Consider the following 17,928-nt stretch of genomic DNA (forward strand, 5'->3'; position numbering starts at 1 on the left):
TCTTCCTGTCACTTTTTATTCCAGAGTGGATAAGAGCAACGGAATATTTGCTCAAAAAATAAGTGGTGTTACCAAATACTGCTTAATTCAAACAGTTTGCCTTATCATTTCTTTCAAGTTAAAGGCAAATTTCTTACAGTGGGACATTATAATTTAAAAATACGAGATTGCCTGTGATAGTGGTCATGCTTGTTCAAGAGCTTTTGTTGGCCAAGCTGTATATTTCAGGTTACAATTTGTGGGGAGTCGTGTGCCCTCAGCCAGGAACTCTTTCATTTGACATGTCAGAAATCTTGATTTTAATCCTGGCACTTTTAGAAATGACATAATAGGAGATTTCCAACTGTGAGAAAAGCATATTGTGTGGTTTTTTGATATACACAGACACAGATGTAAAGGCTCTTGCCAAGAACTGTGATGTGGCTTTTTAGCTAACAAGCTTTGAACTTCCCTGTCTGGATTTGAAAGGGTCTTACATTGTGCTGTGCAATTCCACGCCTCTTTTCATTTACATGTTTTACATTTACATTTAAATGTTTTCAGAAATTCATGATGTACTTTTAAAAGTATTTAGATAACATCTAGGGCCTAAATTAGCAATGGATTCTGTAGTGCATTTTACACAGAATTTAGATAATGAGATGAGAGCTGTAAACCCTCACAGAGTTTCTGGAATATTTAATTATTTTTGAACACTAATTATCTATAGGTTTTGTACATATGGTTTCCTAGGTCCTGCACATGACCAGAGCTGCCCCTGTCATGAAAGTGCTGTGCAACTCAGATGGAGCATAACTTTGTATGGTGTTTGGCATAATAAATATTTAATTCTAAGACAGACAGTTCTGTCTCAGCATGAAGCAATAAGACTGTCCCTCTTAATTTTATAATTTATTAAGGTTACTTTTTATCTCTAACAAAACCCAAGAAGTGTTAGCAGTTGTGTTTGCAGGTGACATCAATAGAATGCTGTTTTGGGAGACTTGCATTGCCATGCTCCTGTGCTCACTGTATCACTATCCTCTGTAAGAGGGAGAAGAAAACACACGCTGTTAGCTTGAGAGAAATAAATGGAAAAGAGGTGTGGTTTTGTTCTTTTGGCAACTGGAAAATAATTCAGTAAAGAGAAATTTGACACATTTGGAGAAGGTGAATGCATGGATTTCTTCATAAGGCCTAGAGCTAGGATTAGAAACATTCATGAAAATGCTTTTTCTTCCTTTGTAAAACTGTGGGAGCACTTTGAAACAGCAGTGAAAGGGCAGTGTGTTAGCAAGAAAACAGTAATCTGGGAGAAGTGATGCTGTGGGATGGTTTACTCATTGATTACTATCTTTTATCTTTTGAAGGTCACCTGGAAGTTGTTGCCTTACTGATTAATCATGGTGCAGAAATGACTTGTAAAGACAAGAAGGGTTACACCCCACTTCATGCAGCTGCATCCAATGGGCAGATTAACATTGTGAAACAACTCCTTAACCTGGGGGTGGAGGTATGTGGTAATGTGCACTTTATTTCTGTTTAGAGACAGTCTTTTCTTCTTTCTTACGGATGCTGCTAAAGACAGTGACTTCTAAAGAAAAGGCGTCCCATTTCCAGACCACCTCATGCTTCATGTGGTTTGTTGGTTCAAGAGGCAGGAGACATTCTGTATTAAAGAAAGTCTGATATGGACAGTAAATTCCAGGCCACCTTGCTGAAGGAATCAGGAGATACATCCTGTTCCTGCAGAAGAAGATGGAGTAATGAAATTTTCCTTGGGTCAGCATTCCCTTTGATACGATGAGTGGTTGTTCTCAACATATTCACTGTGTACTTTACTAAGCAGCAGCTCAGGCTGTTTCAGTTTACAGACCTGTATTTCCTCTGTAGCTGATACATTGTTTTCACTCTGGAAAATAACTTTTTTTTCAGGACACAGACTTCTTGTTGTTGCCAATTCTTCCAAGCAGTGGTGAGATGACCAGAGGAGCCTAATCAGACAGTTAATCAGAGGTGTCAGATAAAGCCACTGCTATTGCCATGGCATTTTCAGCTGACTTGACCTGCCAGAAAATTGTCAGAAGTTCATGTTCACAGGCTGGTGGCTGTGAAGGGGAATAGCTGTTTCCTGTTATTAACAGTGCTGTGCTAATAAGTCCCTTTAAGTTCCACATTCTCCACCACTGGGGATATGATCTTTGAGATGCCTGTATTTCATGGAAGGCTGTTCATGCCATTCCTGAGTCTTTTGTGCAATCTGTCTTGTCCTGTTTTACAGAACAGCAGTTGAATACCAAGTTGGCCATCAAGAAGTAACATAATCTTAATTACATCTTTATAATATTGAGCTACTGAAAGTGGTTTCTTATTGATGTGGAAATGTCTGTGCACTTTCACATTGCTTTCACTCAGATACCCTCACTCCCTATCCAAAACAAAACTGTGTAACCAGCTCTTATGCCTGGCTCTGTTCACAGAAATTCAATACTCACTGTTGTAATCTTTTTACATATAAAGATTGTGGGCTTTTTATTCATCCCGCTTTTCCACTTACATGGAAAAGCTTTCCAGCTTGTTAGAAATTTTGTCATCATTATCATCATTACATAGTCCTGCTGTCAGCTTTAAGCTTCATACGGGTTTTAGAAATTGTCAGTAGGATAAAAAGTTAATAATTGGAAAGGTGAAGCATTCCAAGGGAAGCTGTCTGGCAGTATAATTTGTCGATGAAATGTGCTGGTGAGAGCTATGCCCTAGGACAATTCAGGCCTCCAGCTATTTCCATTTGCAGTGTGTGATGCATTACGTAAAATGCTAAGCTGATGTCTGTGATTTTAACCATGTCTCCTTGTCTCATTTTAGATTGATGAGATGAACATCTATGGAAATACTGCACTTCACATTGCCTGTTACAACGGTCAGGATTCTGTTGTTAATGAGCTGATTGACTATGGTGCTAATGTAAATCAGCCTAATAACAATGGATTCACCCCCTTGCATTTTGCTGCTGCCTCCACTCATGGAGCACTGTGTCTTGAACTACTAGTGAATAATGGGGCAGATGTTAATATTCAGGTAAAACTTGAATACCAGCTTTACAGTTTTGCTTTAAACTATTTTGCATATCTCAGGAGGAAACTAACAACAAGTACAGCGTGGCTTTAAATCCTTGATGGAATTGGAGTGATGCTGAGAATGTTGATCATGAAACTGTTTGGGTGAGATTACATCCCAGCAGAGGAGCTCTCAGTGCCTTGATAAATACAATGAGAATTCTAAACTCTAGGCCAACCGCTTTCATGAAGGCATGAAAAAGTACTAAATTATAGTCCCAGGAGCTCTGTCAAAATGCTATCTCAGGGAATGGTGCTAAGTCAAAGAACTATTCCTTTTTAGTGTTTTTCTTCCCTGTATTATATGGATATAATTAAACCTGATTCCAAAAAGTTCCATTTCCAGGGTTGCCTATTTAGAGCCCCATCTTACAAAGTCTGGTTCTGCTTAGGATATCTGAATATTCTTGAAGGCACAACTTACACATCTTGCTGAAGCTGATCAAGGATCCTTGATAACAGAGGATACTGGTATATCCAACAGAGGGTACTGGTATAAATATCAGAAGACTTGAGGTGTTCTGAGTTCATATAAGATTTTGACTACTTTAGTTAAAGCTCTGTGTTTCAGTTTCCCATCTGTGAAACTGGCATTGAACTTCCAGCATTTAACAACTCTGGCAAGTCCCTTAAGATCAGTGAATAGTCGGTGCACTATTTAAACTCAGAATTTTTAAGAAGAAATTAGAGATTGTGCTTGCCAATGAAGGTGAAACCCCATGTCAATAAACATGAAATTATATGAGTGGAGGCTGGTACCACTAACATGGTATTTTCTCATTGCTCAGCTTTCCTGGTCTGAGTTTATTTCTCTAAAAGCCAAACGCAAAACATTGCTCTGTACTCATAGCACCTTTGCTTTCATAAGGCTTCACATGCTCAACCACTGCTCTGTTTCATTCCTGTCAGAGTAAGGATGGGAAGAGCCCCCTGCACATGACAGCTGTCCATGGGAGGTTCACGCGGTCGCAGACCCTCATCCAGAACGGTGAGTTTCTGTGCCTCTGGAGTGGCTTTCCAAGAGATCAGGCATGTCCACTGTTGCAATTTTCAGTTGTTCTGGCCCAGAGGGCAGCTCCATGAACTTCTGGCTTTGAGCTGAACTGACAACTCTCATTCCATCATGTCATCACTACCTGAGATTTTGGTTGTTAATAAAATTCCATAATCTTCCAGCTGACAGTGATCCAGATGATCTATTCAGATTCTTAACCTGAAAGCAAGAGTTCAGAGGTGTATTTAGGTCTTTTTTCAGCTGAGAAGGATGCACAATTTTCTAGTTGTTCTCCTTTGGGAACCCTGACGTTCTTAGAGCTCAAACCATTTTTTCTACTCTGCACTCAGCAGCTGTGCCTTTCTCAGCTCTCTTAGCTCATCCCTTGCCGCTGTCTTCATGAAGTGTTGAATATGTACTCAGGAGGGAGGAGCAGAACTACCTTGTTTGTTCTGGCATGGCCAGGATTCCTGATTATCAGGGCTTTTTCAGGCATCTTTTTTTGTCCAAGAATACTATAGAATATAGCAATTATTCTTGTTGGAGATGTGGCAGAGGCCTGTTTCTGAATGACAGAGGTTGCTATTACTGAATCTTTCCTTAAGCTTCCCAGTTTGGGCCACTGCCTTAGACAGGATGGTCTGGGATTTTTTTCATTGTTGGGTGGTGGTTTTTTTTTTTTTTTTTTTTTTTTTTTTTTTTTTTTTTGTTTTTGTTTTGTTTTCCAAAAATCCCAACTTAGAATTGAAGTGTGAAATCTTGGAAGTGGTTGAACAATTGTGCTTTAAATGTAATGACACATTTAAAGGAGATTTCTTAAAATGGAGGTCTCCAGTAGATCATGGTTCTTTCAGGTCATCGTGCAAATTATTGTTATCTCTCTCCTGGGATAAATAAAATAGTAGTAATAAAAGAGAGTTGGGGCAAAATGCAAGAAACTGTGCTTTACTGCAATTTTTAGTTGTTTAGTCTAATAGGCTCAGGCTTAGAGCCATTTTTTGCTTGCTGTTGGATTTGTGTGTGAAAGGACTGGCAGTTCTTTATCTGTCCTTCACACCTCTCTACTCTTCTTCCACTTACTTGGGTTTCACTTCCTTCTTTCTTTGTTTTCTGCCCCTCTAATTTTAGTGTTGTACACAGATCTCATTGCAAGTGTCTTTATGCCTCATTGCCATGGGATCTTGGGGAAGAGAGAAATGTCAAGGATTTAAAGCAATAGAGTTTCATTCTGCAGTACTTAATGAGTTGGCTAACGGTGTCTCAATTTCTGGTTGCTGTCTCTAGCAGCTTGTAGAGGAAGAATGGATTACTTTAAAACTGGAAAACTGCAAGTGTGATACCTGTCTTTAAAAATGAGGAAAAAGAAATGCTGGCGAGCATAGGTCAGCCAAAGTGGGCGGTATCTTGCATAGATTCCTCAATAGTAAAAGAAGCTGGAACATCACAGTTTTCTTCTACAGCAGTTTAATAGGCTTTGTGAACACAGCACAGTCCTCTGACTTTTTCATGTGCAGTTTCTGTTTGTGGAGACCTGCACTGGTGGATGCTCTAGTCCAGGGAACCTGTTCAAACATTTCACTGACCTTTTTTACCATTAAAAAATAAGAAATTAGAAAGGTTGGAAGGAACCTTAAATATCATCTAGTTGTAGCTATCTGCCATGGGGAAGGTATGCCTTGCGCTAGATCAGGTTTCTCAGAGCCTCATCCAGCCTGTCCTTGAACACTTCCAGGAATGGGGAATCCACAGCTTTTCAGGGCATGTTGTCAAGTGCTTTACTAGAACTTTTCCTGTTGCAATTAAGCCCTGTTATCACCTGTGAATAGTGAACATGCAGTAACTATTACCATATCCTGATGTTAGCAAGACTTTTTACATGCTTTCAGGAAGCATTCTCACAGCAACCCAGCAGAATATTAAAATACTACAGTGCTAGTGCATAACTGGGTGTAAAACTACACTCGGAGATTAGTAATAAATGAATTGTCGAAAGAGAAGGTGCAGTGAGGGAGTTTTCAGTTTCCCTTCTGGGTCTGCAGCTATCCAGTATTTTCATTAAAAGCTTGGATAGTGGAATAGAAAATGTGCTTTAAACATTTGGAGAAAAAAATTGTAGTTGGGAGAGACTGTTAGTTTGGCAGAAGATGGAGTCAGAATGAAAAATGATCCTATAGAACTGGAGACAGAAGTTATAATGCAAGTGAAGCAAAAGAAAAATCACCCACAGAGACAGGAGTATCAGCTGAACAAGTTCAGAATAGTGGGTGGCAGTCCCTCAAGAAGGGATCTGGGGCTTGTAGAGGATCAGAAGGTTGTTGACCGCAAGTCAGCAGTGTTGTAGTACTTAAAGAAATGGATAATGGATGTCCATGGTGCTGTGCAATGTCCAGGAGTGTGCAGATAGGAGTGTAGCCAGCAGGCATGAAGTTATCCTGTTTGCTCAGCTCAGCACTGGGGGATGTTAGCTGTAGTACTGGTTTTGGCTTTTGCCTCCACAAGGATGCAGGCCAGCTGGAGAGGACTGGGAGAAGGAGAGAATAGTTGGAGTGCAGTAAACCTGACTGGCAAGGAGAGACTGAAAAAGTTACAGTTCTTGGTCCAGAAAGAAAACTGGGACTTGTCTGTAATCTATCTAAAGAAATAATCCATTTTTCCTGCTTATGTGAATAAAACACAAGATGCCAGGTTTAAAATGCAAAAGGAAAAGTTCTACATGAGCACTGTTTGGTTGTTCTTTGGTAAGACATGCAGAAAGCACACAACACATTTGTTTGCAGTGTGTTCCTGATGGCCTCGAGTGAACTCTAATTTGCATTGTTGTACAGATAAGGCTGAGTGGCAATGCTTTTACAAATGAGGGTGCAGTTTCAGCAGATTATTTTGTAGTTTATTTCAGTGCACCTATTTGTACCTTTAGATAGGCAGCAAATCCAAATCATGTACTTGACCCTTGTACATCATCCCATTCTCACCACTCTTCCCCACCACTGCAGGTGGAGAGGGAGGTGCAAGTGCTGCTGCCAGCTGAGAGCTTGCTGTGTGCTGGTCCTTCCTCTGGGAAATTCAGTGCCTCTGTGGCTAAGAGAGCAGCTCGGGGCTCCCCATGGTGCTGTCACCAGAGACAGATAGAACTTGTGGTCCCTGGTTCATGCTGAATTTTTCAGTGTTAAACTGTATGCAAATCTCTTCTGCAGGAGGGGAAATCGACTGTGTAGATAAGGATGGTAACACCCCTCTGCACGTGGCTGCAAGATATGGACACGAGCTTTTGATCAACACCCTCATAACCAGCGGAGCCGATACTGCCAAGTAGGTGCCTCAAGTGGAGATGTTTGTAAGGATCAAGTGTCATGTCCAATGCCTGGAAACACAGCTGCTCCTCACCTTCTGAAGTGGGAAGGTTAAAACTGGCAAGCATGATTGTACTGTACTTCAGTGGGTGACATGAGACTAAAATATGAACAATTGGGAAGTGGGGGGGGGAAGCAAACTCTGCTAAGCTCCTGTTGTGCCCACTTGCATGATTACAAGTTGTTTCCCTGAAGCACTGATGTGGAACAGTGGTGTTAATGTACATGAAGTAGGGGTGGTGTGTGTGTGTGTGTGTGTATATACATACATACATATATATACACACACACAGAGTACTTGAGTATTCTTTATTGAGTATTGTTTAGTTATGGTCAGGTTCCTAGGGTCTGTCAAAAGGAAATAGCAAACCTGGACATAAACACCAGGGGTAGGAGATCAGGGTAATGCAGTGCCATGAGGCATATCTGTACCAGGTGTTTCAGAGCAGCATTTGATTTCATGAATGTAAGGTTTTGGAAATTACCTCCACATGTCTCCAAAATATAATTTTTCTTTTACATAGAACCTGCCACAGAAATCAGGGACGTCTCTTGACTTACCTACTTAGGAAACCCTGCTTTCAAATGCAAATGATTGGTTTGAATTTGGGAGAGAATTGCAGCTCTCAGTATTTTGTTTATTTGCTTGATGGTATTTATGCAAGAGACACATTTGCCCCTTCTCCTTTGCTGAGTACAACTGTCATCCTAAAAACTCAGAAGGTGGAACAGATCTTAAATTGGCATGGATAATGCAATTCCACAGGCTTCAGCTATTGTCTCTGGATTTTATTAATACAGCCAGCATGAAGATCTTGGTATCTTAACAGAAGTGTAGGTTTTTCCTCGCTCTTTCTCCAGTACAGTCAGTCACTGTCTGTTGTCTTGAGGTTTTAAGGGAAAATGAGATGCACTGGTATAGCCCGCTCCACTCTTGGAATCAGGGTTATCCAGTTAGAAATTTCTATTTCACAGTTGGGTAACTGGAACATTGATCAAATAAAATACTTTTTCCAGCAGCAGAAATAAGTGAAATAAGAAGTTGGCTCAGAGATACCAGGCAGATGGAAATGATGCTACTGCCTGTGCTAAATGTGCTTTCAATATGTGCTGCATGTAAATAACTCTGGGTGAGCTCCCCAAATAGGTTTAGGAAAGAAAACTGCAGCACTGTTCACAACTAGTGCAGACAGCTTGGCCAGGCTTTTAGGCAATGCACTGGGAAGGAAAAGAGTGCAAGTGATGGGAGAAACCAGTGTGAGCAGCACTGTAGAAGTGGGACACTGGCTAGCAAATGTGCAGATAGTGGATTTCGGTGGAAACCATCCAAAATATCTGCTGGGAGGAAACCTTGACCAAAAAGATGAATAATATTGTGTAAGATAACTAGGTGGAGGAAGAGACAGGGGGAAATGGGTCTAGAGAAAAACAGCAATACAGAATGTCCAGTGATCCCTTAAATAAATGAATCCATGGCTAGAAAATGCAACCTGTTTGTACAGATGCAGCAGCTCAGTGGAGCTTGCAATGTTTTCTTCAAAGAACAGGCTGTCAGATCATCTCTTAATAGATCTACTCTAAGATATAGAGGCTGCTAATAGCAAAATTAAAATGTGTACAGCAGCACAAGTCATTCAGTGTAGTGAAACAGCAAGGAGGACACATTTAATGTGAAGACAGAGAAAGAATGGGCCTGTGGATTTTGGAAGGAATTAATTTTTTGAAAACAAACCCAAATTAGTTAAATACATTTATGTATAAAATCTTGGAGAGAGCAAGATATATTTATAAACATCCACATTAATTATTGTCTTAAGCATCCTAAGTAATTATGATCAATGATGTCTAGAAAGACAAGATCCTTTGTCTTTGGGTCTGCATCTGAAATCCTCTTCCATGAGATGATCATACTCTCCCGTTCACCAATTGTCTCACAGAAATGAAGGACTGATATGAATCCATCTGCTATTGTTTCAGAGTTTGTAATAAAAAAAAAAATCTGCTGGAGCAGGCAGTAGATGATAATATTGTCAAGCTAGTTGTTTTCAGAGGCTCCATGTTTATGTGCACTTGGAGAACTGCCAGTAGGATAATATTTCTAGAATAACAAGATGCTTTACACAAAACAATGCTGAATGAAAGATGTCCAGACCCGAAAGTATTCTAAGGCAGTAAGCAGTGGCATGCCTAGGGACTGAACTGGCATGATTTCCTGATATTAATTAAAGTTGCTGAGTGCTCAGCTTGTTTAAAAACTACATGTTTGCCTGATACTGATTTAGACTAATGATAAATAGGCTCAATCTAAAGGCGCCCTTTCTTTTCTTACCCATCATGTCTGCTCTGAAAGTTTATTGTGTGATTGAAAAGAGGGTCATGTGTTAAAGGGAGGAAAAAGTGAAAGGGGAGGTGAGGAGAGTAGCTGGAGCAAATAGGAAAATTAGATTATTAGTTCTTAGGCTGTGGAAGAAAACTGTAACATGGCAGCCTAAAGGAAAGTGTGAAGAGTCATCTGGAAAAAAAAGGATTCAGAAATAATACAGAGAAGGTTTTGGCATTGCATTTCCCTCAGAATGGCAGTTGCTGTATGTGGTGTAGCTGGTGCAGAAATTTGTGGCTCACTGGGCAATTGACTCCAAGCAGTATCTGCTCTCTTACTTCCTCCCTTACCTTGGCTTTGCCTGGAATTTTTGCAAACCATCCTGCCACATTCTGTTCAAAGCATAATGCCAAGATTTTGCTGCATCAGAATATTTTTAACTCTCAAGAAGGCTGTTAAGGAAATACAGATAAAAATAATGGCAGACACCAAGAAAGAATCTTCCTAGAAAAGCATGAGAAAATGCTGCCTTTCTGGAAGGAGCTTTTGATGTGCTGTGTATGTATGTAACCTGCATTTTGTCACCAGGCTGTTGTCTCTTTCAGGTGTGGGATCCACAACATGTTCCCTTTACACTTGGCAGCACTGAATGCCCACTCAGACTGCTGCAGGAAATTGTTGTCATCGGGTGAGTAAATCCCCCAGTGTCCCTGGAACTCGAGTAGTGTTTGTCTCTGCTGCTTGCAGCCCCTTTCTATGTTTTGTTGTGAATTATTCTAATGAAAGGCTTCCTGTGCTGCTGTGTGGGGCAGTGCACCAGAGCATGCAAGGCTTTCCCAAAGCCATGCTGGTACTTCCTGTGTTGTTCATGCCCAAAGCTCTTTTCTCCCAGCAGATTCAGAGAGTTTAGACTAATTTACAGGGGGAGGGAGGAAATTTAGAACCCCTTTCCAAACTGTAGGAATGTGAGATCCTGTTTTGTTTTGGGGATTCTCCCCCCTGCCCACCAAAGGAGTATTCTGAAATTGTGTGCACTGGCACAGGTATTTACATCTCACTGATGATGATGATGGATTTTGCATGCAGCATAAGTGTGTTTCTGAATCTGTAGTTAAGGACTTAGGCTGGCCAAAGCTCTGGGGGCATGAGAAGGAAAATGAGTGGAAGTGTAGTGTCAAGAGAACAGGCTTGGGATCCTCACCAGAGCCCAAAGCTGAAGCAGTCAGAGCTTGCTTATGCAACTGTTTCAAGAGTCAGTAATCAGTGGCCAAATCTCAAATTCTGCTTTTTCCAGGCAAGAGTTCCTATGAGTTAAAAAATCCTGAGTTTAAAAAAAATTCATATGAGTTAAAAAATCATATGAGTTTTCTAGAAAACTCCTTCATTACTTAACATGTAAAATGTCCTACTTTCTCCCCTTAGCCTAAGTCGTGAAGGGTATAAAAGAGACGTGAAAAATGGTAATTACATACCCTATTATATTAAGACTTGGTGTGCTCTGGCCTTGACCACTAGATAGGAAGAGAAAACACTCTGGGTGAACAGAGTTAGCACTTTCAGGCTGCAACCTTTGGCCTCGTGCATCTTGATGACTATCCCCACGTGCTGCTGGAAGCCTCTTCCCAGTCTGACAACCACCCGCCATGAAAACAGCCCCAGTTCATGTTTAGGCTGACTCTGGTTCTTCCTCATGTCTCCATGTTCTCTGTCTTCTCGTCCTGCTGTCGCAGTCCTCTTGCTAAGTCTCAGCCTCCTAAACGCCTGTCGCAGGCTGCAAACAGGGATGTGGAGGAGCTGGATGAGGAAATAGACGCTCGTCACCTTCGCAGCTCTTTTTATAGCGCTGCCAGCGCGGAGCAGCTGTCGCCGTCCGCGTGACAACCTCTCTGACTGTGCCTCGCGTTCTGGTTTCTTCCCGACTAACTGATTTTTCTGTCTCTGCAATGTTTCTTGTGGTTTAACTAGGACAAAAGTATAGCATAGTGTCCTTGTTTAGTAATGAGCACGTGCTGTCTGCAGGCTTTGACATAGACACCCCCGACAGCTTCGGAAGAACGTGCCTGCACGCGGCCGCTGCCGGAGGGTGAGTACTGCTCTGGGGCTGCTCCCAGGCATCTTGGGGCCAGCCACTTTGGCTGTGCTAACCACAGAGGAATTTATTGCTGTGCAAGGCAGTCTGATGCCATCATTTGGGTCACTTTAGGTGCTTTTTTGCCGCTGCCCTTGTATAGGGTGAGCTGGGTCGATTTGCTGTGCGTGGGTTTCAGGCAGAGGAGAAAACCCTTCCTTTTCATGCCCCTGAGAAGGCTGTTTCAGCTTTCAGAGGGGTGCTGCACTTGCCCAGGCCTCCCTGAGGGCCACAACAGTCACCAAGGGCCAGCAGTCTCCAGGAAAGCATCGGTCCCTAGGGAACACCCAGTGAGGAGCAGGAGCTGGAGCTCCTGGCATGCTGCTAGCAGGGGAGTTATTCCTGGCCTCCATCTCTGGACCGTGTCCTTGTCCAAAATGCAGCTGTGCAGCAGTGCCCGTCAGGACGCAGCCTTGGAGTCCAAATGAAGCTCATCTCCCTCTCTCCCATTTTCCAGGTGCAATTTTAAGTTTCTAAAAGAAAAACCAACAAACCAAAGCAACAACAAAAAAATAACCATAACCAAACCCACATCCTCCAAATTAGAAAGAAGACTGCCCCTCTCTCAGGGTGATGCATTCCTGAAAAGCAGTGGGAGGGCAGAAAAGTGAAATTGAAGTGAAAATTTAAATACTTCAATTTAAGATGCAACTGTAGCATCCAGTTATTTTAAATATTTCCAGATAATTGTCAGTGAAGTGTTGAGAGGTTAATCTAGCAAAAGGACACAATGTTTGGCAGGCATTGAGTTTTGACTCTTCTGTTTCAGTACTTTATGGCTCAGAAAACAGCTGAAATGGAGCCTTGGCTACAGCCCTTGGATTCTCTGTGGTTATAACAAGCAGAAATGCTCATCCACAGCAAATACTTGGCAGTCATTCTGGAAGTTGCTTTTTCTTCTCAGTGGACCAAAATCTGTATCACAAAGTTTTTGTTCCTGGGGGGAAAAAAACCCCAAACCCTAATAAAATTGATCCAAATATTAGTTTTATTACTGTTTTGGTATTATTCATCTTGATACTTCTTTCACTTTAGTGTAAGAGGTAGGACAGTTGCTTGGATGAAGATTATTTTAATATAGTTCAGATGCTACCTCTTTGATAAGGCTGCACCCCAGAAGGATAATAAAAACATCCTGGAAGTCCTAAAGAGAAGGAGAGGCTTCAATAGGAAGCAAAAATGACTCATGAAAATAAACCATATTTTCCCGGTGCTTTACTATGATTGTCATCACTAGCAAGTGTTTTTATTTTTAGTGCATTTTGGTGAGTGTTCTGTAGTTATTTTATGCAACAGCAATTTAGAGTTGGGATTGACATACACCAAAATATTGCATTATTGCACCCAGTCCCTCTTTTTTTCTGTAGCTGGAGATCTACAGAAGCCATTATTGTATTTCCTGACACAGGCCTGTTACTGCCATTACATTAATGGGAGTTGCATGGGTGCTAGAAAAAGAATTTCAAAGGTCTGCTCATCTGATTGTTAGCACAAGTGATGTCCCTGTGAAAGACAAGCAGTCTTGGAAAGTGCTGCACTTCTTTGTCATTTTCTGGCTTGGAGTCCTACTTTTATTTGCTTGAATTACGAAAGATGTCAGAATGCAGCTGGTTTGTTTTCTATTAAAAGTTACCTGGCTTTAAACAAGATGAAAAAACAGCCAGACTGTGGTTAATTCTCCTCCACTTTTTTAAATGCAGTGTTGATGTGACAATCACTATAATAGCCACACCCCTTTTTTAACAGAGCAATTGGAGAGCGGCTTAAATCTATCAATAGTCAACAAATAATATCAGAATATACCTACAAGTGACTCTTGTGATTATATTTCATTAAATAAACAGGATTTGAGCAAAGTGCTTGCCATTGAATGCTTTGCTGAGTGGGGGTGGATTTCGTTAAATGTCATCTCTTCGTTATTAGACTGGCATTTTATAAGCTAGCAACAACTTTCTTTCAAAGTTCCTTTATAAAATACCAGGTCAGAATGGGAAGCACTACAGTACAGCTGCCATTGAAAATCTCCAAACACACTGATCACATTTACTGTGCTCTCTTTGGAAAATTAATTTTTTTCTTCTGCAGAAGAGAAGAGTGAGGTTTTCTAGTGAAAAAAAATTACTTTTAGAGCTTCACATTCTTTTTGATTGAATTTCATGTCATAATTGGCTGTACCCTGTTTTTGCACAGCAAATAATACAAAAATAACTGGAGTAACTTTTTCCTTTTGGGGGACAGGTGCCAATGCAGGTGTAAGCTTCTGTTTTGTTCATGTTTTGTTTTCTTTACTTCTCTTTTCAGTAATGTAGAATGTATAAAACTCTTGCAAAGCAGCGGAGCAGATTTTAATAAGAAGGACAAATGTGGAAGGTAGGTAAATTACAAAGCTCTTTTAAAAAAGAAAGAATCTATCAGGCAAGGAAAAAAAGGGCACCTGAGACTGAAAAGCATATGTTCTGTGAAAAATGGCAGCAAAATCAGGTAGTTTGGCCTTTCTGCAGAATCCTTGCTGCTGCATTACATGCCAGCTAGACAGGTGCAGGCTTCATTAAATCCATTAAAGCTATCCCACCCTCTTGAGTTTTTCTTTTTAAAAATATCACAGCTTTTCTTTTTTTTTCCTTACTGCCTAAATTCTTGTGCTGGTGTGCCCAAGACAGCACCTGAGTTATGATGGCAGGACAGCTGCTATTGGATGTGCTTCCCAGAGGATTTTCCCCCCACAGAAAGCGTTGCTATGGGTGTTGCTATGCCAGCTAGACAAGATGCTGTGATGGGAGAAGTAGCCTCTCTGCAGAGCCACAGCAGAGGCTCTCACAGGCATTAGGCTCTTTGCAAGGCACACATTGATGCTCTGTATCCTATTAGGCTTCGTAGCAGCACCAGGACTTCCTGTTAATGCAATATTTTGTTAAATTTCCATAAATTAAAGTGCTGATATTGACTGCTGGAAATCTGTAGGAACGCAGCAATTAAGATTTATCTTTATCCTCCTCAGTACGTGTTGGAATATGAGGTAACAAATTGCCACTTATGTTCCAGGACACCTTTGCACTATGCAGCTGCAAATTGTCATTTCCACTGCATTGAGACTCTGGTGACAACAGGAGCCAATATTAATGAAACAGATGACTGGGGACGCACCCCTTTGCACTACGCTGCTGCTTCTGACATGGACCGAAAGTAAGAGAGCTCTGAGGAATTCCTGCTTCCTGGGTGTTTTACTAAATCAGTGTCATTTTAGTCTCTTCACGGTGCTGTGCTGTTTGAGCCAAAAAAATGATCCCACTAGCACAGGAATTTCTCTCAGATGTATGCATAGCTTCACAGTGAGTTGCTCTGACTGGAAGCCAAACGCCCAGATGATGTGGCATTTCAGCTCCACGGTTTACCTCTGAAGGAATGCAGCCACCCTGCCCTACAGAACTATTTTCACAGTGTTATGTCCTCTGTTTTCCTCTGTGTGGTTTCCTCACAAGATTAAGCTCAGAGAATTTTCTGCATTTGCTTTGCAAGTCCATCAGAAGGGACAGAGCAAGAGACAGCAGGAGGAGAGGTTTTCTGAGGTGGACTGCAGTAACAGACAGACATTTGGGCATTTTGACAGATTTGTGGGAAGGGTGGCATAGATGTAACCATCAGTCTCACTCCACTGTCAGAGCAGATAAAAATGCCCACTCTGTCCGAATAGGTTGCCTTTTTAAAGGGATGTCTGAGGAATAGCCTTCATCAGAATGCAGTGGTGTTCTTGTGAAAAAAGGGAAAAACAGCTGCAAAACTTAGAAATGCTGTGGTTACTGACTGCAATTTTAATTCCCAGATAGCTGAACATTCTGGCAATCTCTTCCATATAACACACAGTATAAACCAGACTCAATTATCCCGTTAGTTCTCTGTTAAAACTGTTAGCAAACTGTATTTATTTTAGGTCATCCTATGATTTTCTGTCTCACAATGTCTCTAGACACTAAGAATCTAGTTTTTGCTTTCTTGTATAGTGAGATCTGGTAAAAGTACAGCCGCATCTCCCCCAGCAAAACACCACCTCAGTGCCATGGCAGGGGAAGTTTGATTTAACTTGATGGCAGAGTTCTGAATGCCACGTCAGAGCCTTGAGAACTTCTTCATCATTTGCTGTGATAATACTGACATAAAAAGTGTCTTCCCCATCACCCTCAAACCGTAACAGTGTTGGGGAGAAGAAGGCAGGGTCATCAGAAGTCTGTGCTTGGCATGAAAACCAGCATAAGCACGTAGGAAGGCTTTCACCACTGCCTGTTTCTAATTCTGTCTTACCAGGGTGAGGTGTTACTTGGGGGGGTTGAGAATGATGATTCAGTGTATGTTTTTCAGCTTTTGCTTCTAGGTAGGTGAGTTTCCTGCATTTAAACAAGCTCTTGGTTAACTTCAGGATGTTTCTACTTTTGTTCCTCATTTAAAAAAAAAAAAAGCTTATTTTAGTCGCATCCTGAACTTTGGAAGAAGTATATGGCTTTTATTTGTCCTCACAATCCAAACCTAAATTGATTCTGATGTGGTGATGCCGTCTTCTCATTAAATTTTTCTGTTTTTGAGATGTTCTGGAAGAAGCCTTATTACATAGATCAAATGCTATGTGCAGGCCATGATTTTATAGGTCAGCAATTTTTTTTTTCCTGCTGAATGTTAAAAAACTTGCAAGGTCAGGCAATCTCATTCCAAAGAATATTCATCATTAACTCTGGATGTGGGTAGTTAATGAGCAGGGAGAAGAACTTGACTGAGAGATCACAGTGTTGCCAAGATATTTGACAGAAAGTAAGGCGAGTCAGCTAATGCAGACTCGAGATGGAGTGATTTAGTATCAGTGATTAAAGTTGCTCTAAATCCTAAATGCTAGAGAAGAACTAGCAGCTTACAGAATGCTAGAGAAGAACTAGCAGCAGGAGGAAGCAAGATGTAGTAATCCTGAGTTACTCTCTGGAAAGAAGTGCACAGCATTGCTGTGGTTGAAACAGAAGGATTCTAGAAAGTGTTGGTCTGATAGAAACCAGAATTTAATTTTTTTTTTTCTTCTGACACTGACTTGTGGGACAATAAACTACCACACTATGGTTGTCTCCATAGCTTTGAAAACTTACTGTCTGCAGACCCATGCAGTGCATTCAGTGAACTTGTATAATCCTCATTGTTGTCTGAAGGAAGTCAGCTCCTTGAAGAGGAGATTGGGGGTGGGTAGCAGACTGCATCAAAATCACTGGTGTGGTATTTTGAGAATAAGTTGCATTTTTCTGTCCTCTGTGCTAAGAAGAAAGAATATTTTAGGTAACTCCCATGAAAATGCTGAAGAACTTGAAAGAGCCACTGAGATGAAGGAAAAAGAAGCTGCACTGTAAGTTTGGTGTCACAAAAGCAGTTGGACTTCATTCCTGGAGAATGCCACGGCTTTGGCTTGCAGCCTTACACTCTGCTCTTGCTTGTTCTTTGCTCTGCTAAAAACAATGCTTGGCTTCAATGAGGGCTAACCTAAAGGAAAAAGCTCCATGCTCTTCTCTGTGCACATATTCCCTGATATTTCTGTTTCTGTGCTTGTTGCTATTTCTTAATGGAAGATGTACAGCTGCAGTAATTTTATAATTCTTTAATATCATGTGCTTTAGTGTCACGCAGTGTCTTTAGTGTCACAGCATAGTCTGTACCTTGCAAAAAGAAGTAGCCAATGGCTTTCTCAATGCATTCACTTGGATTAACATTTTCACCTATCTGCTTATGATTTTTTTTAAAAATCCCCTCTATCATATAATGGCCTTACATTCACTCCAGATGACAGGCTAGGCAAGGAAGTACTAATAACAAAATGATGGTATCTTGATGGTATAAGAGGAAGTGGCAAGAGCTATAAAGCGCAAAAGGGATCTTTTGAAAAACATGATTGAAAAAAAAGCCAATGAGGAGAACATATTCATGTAACTCAGTTAAATCTTTTTTCTCCAGCCTGCCCTAGTGCATGTTTGGAGGCCAGTGGTTTGATATCTGAGTTTTTATGTGAGGAGTAGCAGTTC

General features: G+C 41.0%; 1 protein-coding gene across 13 annotated transcripts in view; it reads left to right on the plus strand.

Annotated features, from left to right (window-relative positions):
- Positions 1-17,928, plus strand: part of ANKRD44 (ankyrin repeat domain 44) — a 130,426-nt gene that overhangs the window by 81,367 nt on the left and 31,131 nt on the right. For 5 of the 13 annotated variants that reach the window (XM_068196289.1, XM_068196293.1, XM_068196283.1 and 2 more), the window contains exons 7-15: positions 1,350-1,492; positions 2,845-3,057; positions 4,005-4,083; positions 7,284-7,398; positions 10,365-10,447; positions 11,725-11,842; positions 14,189-14,257; positions 14,930-15,070; positions 17,175-17,258. In XM_068196289.1, the coding sequence (XP_068052390.1) occupies positions 1,350-1,492; positions 2,845-3,057; positions 4,005-4,083; positions 7,284-7,398; positions 10,365-10,447; positions 11,725-11,842; positions 14,189-14,257; positions 14,930-15,070; positions 17,175-17,258 (1,045 nt within the window). The remainder of the gene's footprint in view (positions 1-1,349; positions 1,493-2,844; positions 3,058-4,004; positions 4,084-7,283; positions 7,399-10,364; positions 10,448-11,724; positions 11,843-14,188; positions 14,258-14,929; positions 15,071-17,174; positions 17,259-17,928) is intronic. The other 8 variants (XM_068196282.1, XM_068196284.1, XM_068196287.1 and 5 more) reach the window with 5 other exon arrangements.

This window comes from Anomalospiza imberbis, chromosome 7 (assembly GCF_031753505.1).
Source record: "Anomalospiza imberbis isolate Cuckoo-Finch-1a 21T00152 chromosome 7, ASM3175350v1, whole genome shotgun sequence".
NCBI classification, from domain to species: Eukaryota; Metazoa; Chordata; class Aves; order Passeriformes; family Viduidae; genus Anomalospiza; species Anomalospiza imberbis.